General features: G+C 31.7%; 1 protein-coding gene and 1 pseudogene across 1 annotated transcript; both read left to right on the forward strand.

The window, feature by feature from the left end:
- Positions 1-80: 80 nt before the first annotated feature.
- On the forward strand, positions 81-3,037 carry LOC105109401 (probable pectinesterase 8; annotated as a pseudogene).
- A 1,790-nt stretch (positions 3,038-4,827) lies between these two features.
- LOC105109382 (choline-phosphate cytidylyltransferase 2) lies at positions 4,828-8,525 on the forward strand. Its single transcript, XM_011004088.1, is given in 9 exon segments — positions 4,828-5,100; positions 5,711-5,824; positions 5,987-6,082; positions 6,394-6,436; positions 6,519-6,674; positions 6,795-6,875; positions 7,830-7,928; positions 8,098-8,284; positions 8,287-8,525. Coding segments are annotated over 9 exon segments (978 nt in total). The 5' UTR covers positions 4,828-4,918; the 3' UTR covers positions 8,307-8,525.
- The last annotated feature ends 1,114 nt before the right edge of the window (positions 8,526-9,639 follow it).

Genomic DNA, 9,639 nt, shown 5'->3' on the forward strand with positions numbered 1-9,639 from the left:
TTCAAACTCTCAAACAAATCTTGCTGCTAAGACAAGGGAGTTTCAAACTTTGATGTAATTCTTGCTGTTCCTTTTGGACAATGAAGTGTTGGCACTGCACCCAGAAGGCGTTTGTGTTTTTGTCCTGGATTGGTGTTGAAACAAGGGCCAATTCAGTGGAAGATGCAAAGAGCTCTGCAATAAGGTGAGTACTATGGACTAGCCCGGCTTCAAGCTGTAAAGATTTCATGGCTGAGCTTTAGCCCAACAATTTGAAAGATGGGCTTTGATGCTTTAGTCCATTGCACTCTCATTCTCCTTCTTCTTTTTTCAGCCTACAATAACAACTACTTAGTGCTGTACTTCACTGCGGCAAGTTTTATTTTTTCAATAAAAGATTTAGATATTACAAGTATGTTTTTTTTTAAAATCCAATAATTCAGATTATATTTTTAATTAACTAAATATTTTGAATTTATTTGAATCATATAAGAAAAAAAATCAATGATAACAAATGAATATATATAAAAAATCAATAAGGAAAAAAAATAAAATAAAAATACACATTGAATTGAATAATAAAATTAAAAATAATAGAAATTTTATAAAAAATTTAAAAAAATTATAAGAATAATGATCAAATTAAAAACACCAAATTTAAATAACTTGAATATATAGAGTTTTTAAAACAATTTTTAATATAAAAATTATAAATTTCAATAAAAAAATCAAATAAATCTGTGTAAATAAATAAATAAATAAAAATTAATGATAAATAAAAATATAATTAAAAAAATTAAGATACCAATATTATAATATAGATCATCATGGTTGTGTTTAATGAATTTATTTATGAAAATTAATTTATAATAAAGATTTATATACATATAAAATTTATTAAATAAAATAAAAAATAATAATATTAATATTATAAAAAAATAAATATTTAACTTTTATATTAACCCCTGAAAAAATTAAACACCCCCAATAATTGACACCTTTGATTAAACAAAGTCTCTGTGGCTGCATACCAGGACCATTCATTTAGCCCCATGACAGTCTTAAATAGAGTAAATTGCAGTGCGCTTTTGTGCTTTTTTCCTGCGAAATGGAGGATGCATCGCGTAGCCACAGAGTCTGTCGAGTAGCTTGATTCCCCTGTTATGCAATCCAAGCCTCATCCGCAGCAGGTTCTTGGTAGCTTGGAAATTGTCCCAAGAATGCACAGGGACAGGGTGCTTTGCAAGCCATGTTATCAATCCTTTCACTTCAAGGACATGTATCTTTATATTCTGCTCGCTACTGCAAAAAATATTATCAACCGATCGTCTTCACCGATGATCCCCTCTACCAAATAAAGGAAAAAAAAAAAAGGTCTAAAAAACATTTCTTTCACTCTCTTGGTTGCCCTTTTGGCAACTGTTATTATTAATCCAAACCTCTCACTTTGGCACCAACTCATTGAGCTTGGCTTGGCCGCGTTTTCATCACCTATTTTTGCCACTTTCATTATGTATAGCACCGAAGGCAATCATCATCACCACCACCATGGTAAACACCATAGTGATAGAAAAATAGCCGACATTTGTGAAGATTTTCCTCCGACTTCCCTCCTCCAGACACTAACACAACCTCAACCATTTGCGTTGATCGAAACGGATGTTGTAATTTCACAACAATAATTCAATCAGCTATTGATTTTGTTGCGAATTATAGCCAAGTAAGGACCATAATTTGGATCAACTCTGGCGTTCACTAGTAAGTAAGGTTTTCTTCTATATTTCGATAGTGAGGTGAAACTTGCGAACCAACTCATCCACCCAGCTTGTCCTCACTGAGACTAAAAAACCCGTTTATCTATGCGGCCATCCGTGTTTTAAACTGTGATTGCTCACACAATAAATCGTTTTTTATGCCTTTTGCAGCCATTGAAACCAGTTAGTCGTGTAGACAAGCACGCACTAAAAGAGAATTCATGAGAAAATACAATCGGAATATCAATTTTTCTAAATATTTTCTTTGAAGTTTCTGAACTTTGATCGTGTTGGCTTGTTAATTTTAGTGAGAAAGTCGCTGTTCCCAAATACAAACAGAACATTACATTTCAAGGACAAGGCTATACATCAACGGCAATTGTATGGAATGACAATGCAATATCTTCCAATGGAACATTTTACAGCAGTTCTGTACAAGTTTTCTCTAACAACCTCGTTGCTAAGAACATAAGTTTCGTGGTAAGACATGGCTCAACAACATTAAATCACATTTTCTCATGGGAAGAAGCAGTAACGTTTTCCTTTTCCACGTTAGAATGTTGCACCAATTCCAAGCCCTGGTGATATTGGAGGCCAAGCAGTGGCAATTAGAATATCTGGAGACCAACCTGTTTTCTTGGGTTGTGGATTCTTTGGAGCACAAGACACCCTTCATGATGATAGAGGACGCCATTGCTTTAAGGATTGTTATATCCAAGGTTCCATTGATTTCATCTTTGGCAATGCAAGCTGGTCACTGTATGAGGCGAGCATATTTCCATCTTAAGCAATACTGATCATGCTATTTCATTCTTGATTTTACTAGCATAAGATTCTTAAGCATGCATGCATGCTATGAGACTGGGCTGAAAAATTACACTTCCTAATATATAATTATGAGAGAATGATCACCATGCTCAAGGTCAAAGAAGATATGTGATTAATCTGAGTAAAAATATCATTAGAGGCATGCTTTTCTTAATCTACCACTGTTTTTACACTCTTAATACTTGAGATTTCTACAGAATTGCCAGCTGATTTCTATGGCGAATCCAGTGGCTCCAGGAGCAGAAGGCATAAATGGAGCAGTAACAGCACACGGTAGAACTTTCAAGGATGAGAACACAGGATTTACATTTGTGAACTGCACATTAGGAGGCAAAGTTCGAATATGGCTCGGTAGAGTATGGAGGCCATATTGCAGAGTCATTTTCTCATACACAACGTGTACCATGGCTGATATCATTGCACCTGAGGGCTGGAATGACTTCGATGATCCCACCAGAGACCAGTATGAACCATAAATTGATCATCTATTTGTCTGTGTTTTGCATAATGCTAGCTTTTGCAATTACATTTGTTTTAAAAAAGCTATGAATTTAAGTTTTCACTGCAATGAAAAACATATTTAAATAATGGGAATTTTAAAATTATATTCAACCTAAAAATATTTTGATCCGCACCGCAGTGTAACTCAAAAGCCAAAACAGGAGCTTATTAATTTTAATTAATAAAGTATTAAAACTTATAAATTAATTTTGGCTGCATGGTTAACGTGATTATACTACATAAAGATTATTATTTCTGTATTTTCAAAAATATATATATAAAAAAATGTTATTTTTTGTTCTATTATTTTGATTTTCATTTCTCTCTCTCTTGTTTTATGATAGTAACTAAATACTATTTTATGGTTTTTATTTTTTATTTAAGGTCAAAGAAATGAAAGCATCCCGAGCTAGATTCCTGGATCAAGATCGAATTTTTTTAGTTGAATATTAAATACAAATAGCCATTTACACTATAGACAAAATAATTTTATTATTTTAAAAATAATCATTATTGCTTGACAAAGATCGATTATCTTGTTTTTATTTTGGTGCAAAACTGTCGAAAAGATTGTTGTAGTATTATCTTTTTTATATTCTTTTCAATTATCTAAAATTGGAATACTTGAGAATTCATGCCTTTGTGTGTGGCTTTGGGTTTTCTTTCAAGATTTAATCAAATGAAAAACGGAAAGAAATATATTACTTTTCACCATAGAAAACTTAAAAAAAAAAAGGAATTTTAAATGGACAATGCATGCCATTAATGATATATTCACAATAAATTGTTTTTATTACTATATTTCTTAGAATTCAAATCCTAAATGATAATGATAGGAAAATCACCAAACAAATTAAGCTTCATAAATAGGAATATATCAATCTAATTTGTATAAAATTCAATGGAGAAATTAAGCACATGATATATATTATTCAAATCACTTAATGCTGTTGGTGTGTTGTTTTTTTCATTCACAAAAATCTAAAACTCAACTAACTATCATGATGAATCCCATCTTTATATAAATGAACATTAGAGATCGACTAAGAGAATATTTGGGAATGCTGGTGTAAAATTTTTTTTTAAAAAAATTAATTTTTTTATATTTTAAATTATTTTAATGTATTGATCTAAAAAGTAATTTTTTTAAAAATAAAAAAATATCAATTTAATATATCTCAACATGAAATTTTTTAAAAAACAACTATAACCATAAATAAATTGTAAGCACATAAAATGTATAAATAAATAACACCAACTTGTTGAATTTTTTAATATTTACTTATTCAAATTTAAATGAAGTTTATTATATTTAAGTTAATCAAGTCAATATCAAATCATAGTTTGAATAAGGATTCAAGTTTTTTTTAATATTATTTTAGTAGGATATAAATTTAATTATCATATTAATCAAATAATAAATTAATTTTATCAATATAAAAATTAATTTAACTAGCTCTAAATCAAATAATAACATTGATGGCTATTAATTTCAAAATTTGTCAGCATAACGTGAGCTTTCCACGAACAGTTGAATTTTGTCAATCAATGTGACTTTTCACATGCCCTGTTCATCATTTAAGACAGTTAATAATATAATTTTTTTTTAAAATCTGAAAATCTAATTTTGTTACTAAATATTTAAATCTAACACAATTGCTCCAAAATCACCAATATATTAAATTAATTAGTACAATTATTTTTTTACTATTAATTATTTTATTCTGGCCTATGAAAAGAAAGGAAGGACAGATAAAAGAGTCTGTTCCTTGAAAGAGTGCGAAAAAACAATATTCTTAAAAAAAAAAAAAACAAAAAGAAAAAGAGGGTACATTGCAAATTCCATTTCAATACGAATGGCGGAGACACAACAGAAAGAGAAGATGGTTAGTGGAAATAGCTGCGAAGTATCTTGTCATTTGAATCCTGATCCTTCAACACCACCACCGTCTGATCGTCCTGTTCGTGTTTATGCTGATGGGATCTATGATCTCTTCCACTTTGGCCACGCTCGCTCCCTTGAACAAGCTAAAAAAGCGTACGTTTTTTTTATTTTTTTTTGTGCTATTGTTTTTGTCTTTTTTGGTTTGTTTTGTGTTTTGATCTGTTTCGCTTTCTGGGGTTTTCTTGTTTTGTGGGAATGTGATTGGATGCTGAATTTTGTGAATTTTTGAAACTTTTATGAGATTTGCTTTTCTGGGTTTCGATTGTTTTTACCGTTTTTTCTGTGCTGTTAATCATGTTTTTGAAACTTGTTTCGCCACTGATAGGTATTTTTCTGCTGTTTGTTCTCTTTTTAATTTTTTTTCCTCTCGTAATTTAAGTCTTTTTGTGATTTTTTAGAGCTGTTTATGATGTATATTAATCTAGACTGATTAATCTGTTCAACTATGGATGAAGATTGTTTACTTAAGTACCATTTTTCTTTTTGCTTTTGAATGTTAATTCGTATTGTTAGATTGTTGAAATTGTCATGCTTGCGTTTAGATGTTGAGTTCATTAAGGTGCTTTTGATTGGTCCATGTTATTTACTTTTAAAATATTTGATGTTATTTACAGTATATGATTATATTTTCCCTTTTAGTTGATAATATTGCTTGAAAAATGATTTTGGCTTAGCTGTTTATTTGGTTGCTTTGTGAATTTAGGTTTCCGAACACCTACTTGCTTGTCGGATGTTGCAATGATGAAATCACACACAAATACAAGGGAAAAACTGTCATGACAGAGGAAGTGCGTTATGAATCTCTTCGCCATTGCAAGTATGATTTTTGTTTATTTTCAAACTTATGAATAGTTTTCTTGTGTAAGACGTAACTTTTTAAAGGTATTTGCTTCAATAGGATATATAATGCCTTGGGATTAGCAATTTTGGTGTTATTGATAGGACAAAACCTTGTTTTTGTTTTTGTTTTTTTATTCAGGTGGGTGGATGAAGTCATTCCTGGTGCGCCTTGGGTGATTGATCAAGAATTTCTTGACAAGCACAATATTGACTACGTCGCTCATGATTCTCTACCGTAAGAAATCCAATTCAAAGGCATTTCTTGGTGCGTAATTGTAATGATATGCATCAGAATTAAGTAGTTTTATGACAGTGAAGAAAATATCTTTCTCATATCACAAGTTTGGTATCTAATTTGTTCGGATGTAAGTACTCAGCAATAGTTTATAGTTACACAAAGAAAAGCTAAGTGTTACAGAATTATTTCTATTTGTTTTAATTCTAAATTTAATATCAATGGAATCTGTCAGGTAATGTTCATTTGAGTGAGTCAAGTTGTAAATACATCGGCAATCTCTTACATTTGGCCTTGCACTTTATCTGTAGCTATGCTGATGCCAGTGGAGCTGGAAAGGATGTCTATGAATTTGTAAGTTTGAGCATCGTATTGCTTGTGTTTCCATTTATCCTTGTGGTATTATATAGTTATGGTAAGTGAGCTTTCATTTCAGGTCAAAAAAGTTGGAAGGTTCAAAGAAACAAGAAGAACTGATGGCATTTCTACGTCAGACATTATAATGAGGATTGTCAAAGACTATAACCAGTATGTCTTACGTAATTTGGATCGAGGATATTCGAGAAAAGAGCTTGGTGTTAGCTACGTAAAGGCATGTTCTTATATTGTTTCTGGAATTGATTGGATGATACTGCACTGAAATTTGTTTTTGTGTAGACTTCTGTATGCATTACTTCCTTATCTTTTTCTTGTTTTGTGCAATGATAAATAGGAAAAGCGACTGAGGGTGAACATGAGGTTGAAGAAACTACAAGAGAAAGTGAAGGAACAACAAGAAAAGGTTGGAGAAAAGGTCTGTTCTATCTTATGCCTGAACATTGACGTGTTTCACCAACTTCCTTTTTTCTGTTTTATTTGCATCTTATGCTGAAACATTGTCGTGTTTTACCAACTTCTTCTTTTCTGTTTTGTTTGCATCCTATGCCTAAACATCGTTGTGTTTCACCAACTTTTTTCTGTTTTACTTACAAATATCATTTAAATTTTATGGTTAACATACTAAATGTTAAATGATTCTTCACTTATTCTGGAAACATATCATTTCTTCCAGTCATTGATTTTTTTCTCCTGAAAACTTAAATATATTCTCTTAATTAGGTGGAGCATGTACTGTAAGTTATTGTGACTTGATTCTGCAGTTCTACCCTTGAAATATACCCCCCAAATTCCCATTTTTAGTAATGTTAGTGTTCATTATCTAGCACATTTCGTTTCATTTGATGTATTGAACTAAGGAACAACATCAACTCCATATAGAAATTTCAGATATGTATCCTTTCTTCACATGACTAACACAGTCCAGCTTAAATTGTGAAAAGTTAGTGTTGTCCTACGTTTGCTATGGCAATGTTTCTATTTAGGCAAAGCAATGCATCTTTTTTTAATTTTTGAACTGTCAAAGACTCTGTGCATGCAAAAGTGTTTTAAGTTGGTAATATTGGTAGTTTTAAATTCAGTGTTAAGAATGCAGTGTATCAGGTGTCAGGTGCTAGGTATTTGGAAGTTTGTCAAAGACTGCATTTTTACTTTATTGTAGCAATAAAATGGACAAACAAAGCGAAGCCAAATGTTTCTTATATTGTCGGTTTTGTTTTATGCCATTCTGATGAAAACTAACTTCACTTGTTTGCTGTTTTGTTTTTGCTGCTTCTAGAATTTATTTGCTTGTTATATTTATGAAATATTCAGTTTGCTCCCTTTCCATGCTTTGTACATGTTTCATAGTTGTTTCTGTATCCTTTTACAGATTCAAATTGTTGCCATGCATCGTAATGAATGGGTGGAAAATGCTGATCGTTGGGTTGCTGGATTCCTTGAGATGTTCGAAGAAGGTTGCCATAAAATGGTAAGTTTGATTGTCTGTCTGTTGGGTATCAAGTAAATTGGCGAGTTGGACTATGCACTCACACACAATGATCGACTAGTGTATGGATATGGAGATTTTGCAGCTATATATATATAAATACCACACACACTCCAATAATATTTTACCCTTGAAATTGGATGTCTTTAAGGGCACAGCCATTAGGGATCGAATTCAAGAGCGATTGAGAGGGCAGCTGTCAAATGGGCTGCTGGAAAATGGTAAGGCGAACAGTGAAGACGATGATGAAGAATATTATTATGATGATGATGATTATGATGACGACGACGATGATGAATATTATACCGAGACATATGACAAAGATGCGAAAAGTAAGAAGTAGATTGCCTTATTCAGTAGATTGCCTTATTCATGCTTTACTGGTAAGAATTCCAATCAGAAACGTGCCTTGATGATTACTTGTTTTGGGTGCTTTTGTAAAGTGCTGTATAATGGTCGTGGCAAGTAAAGTTTGTTGCTTGGTTTTGCTGTAGGGAGTCTGGATTTGAGTCTTGTTTTTTGTAATTTTATTGCTTTTCTATCAAGTGAGCTTGGTTCCAGTTGAAACTTTCTAGTCTTCGTGTTTAGTTTGTTGAATGCTAGAGATCGTCATTCACTCCGAACCTAATGCTGCTGTACATGAAAAGGTTGTAGTGTTAGGCTTCCCTAATCTAACTATTCCTAATATTGTTCAACAGTAAGTATGAAATCTGGCTAATATGTCTGAACCATTATTAACAAGCATGTTGTTTACTGCATGTAACCTAAATGATTCTTGATTCCTTAAAAACAATAACCCAATATTGGTTTTAAAAGAACTATGGATATAAAATTCCGAAACATCGAAGGTAATTCAGGTGTACCAAGGAAGAGAAAGTAGAGGATCGTGATCATATAGCCTTCGAGTTCTTGGTCCCTTCAGCTAGATTGGCCTTTCGATATGTGTGTGTAAATAACAGATCTAATACGGGATTTGACCCGACTTTGAGCTAGACTGGCCTGAATTTGATAAAAAAGTAATATTTATCAGATCTAAATATCAAATCCAATCTAAGGTCATGATCGTCAGTTAGTTAGCCAGCTCAACTCTAAAACATAAAACAATATTATCTCACTATGTTTTTTTAATGAAGCATTGTTCTGGACAAAAATTAAAAAGAAAAATTCTTACTCATGAGTTGAACTTGATCACTTGATAAGGTAAACATCTATCCTAGTTAAAAAGGTAAAAAACTGGAAGACTACATTCCAATATAATATAATATTCAATGCATGCGAAGAAAGATCATGAAAATCTCCACAAATATTTAATCAATCCGACAGTGAAACCTACGTGCACAGTTGTAAACTGCTGAGCGGAGATAGTAAACTAGGAACTAAGACAGCGGAGGCACATAATGTCCTCATAATTGTGAGTTGACTATGCTAACTGTAAGAGAGAACTCAATTTTAATAAATGAAATCCTTTGGATCTAATTTCCTATTACTTACAATGTCGACATTCCTCCAACACTTTAGACTTGTCCATTCATAAACATCTCTTTCGAAAACACAAAGTCTACAACAAACATTAATTTCTTACATTTTTTTAATTTTTAATTAGGAAAATATATATAGATGGGAAAATAATTGAGTTTTTGATATAAGGATATATAATTGAGAAATGGCGTCATGTACATCATTATATTAATAT

This window comes from Populus euphratica, unplaced genomic scaffold (genome assembly GCF_000495115.2).
Source record: "Populus euphratica unplaced genomic scaffold, PopEup_1.0 scaffold215.1, whole genome shotgun sequence".
Lineage (NCBI taxonomy): Eukaryota > Viridiplantae > Streptophyta > Magnoliopsida > Malpighiales > Salicaceae > Populus > Populus euphratica.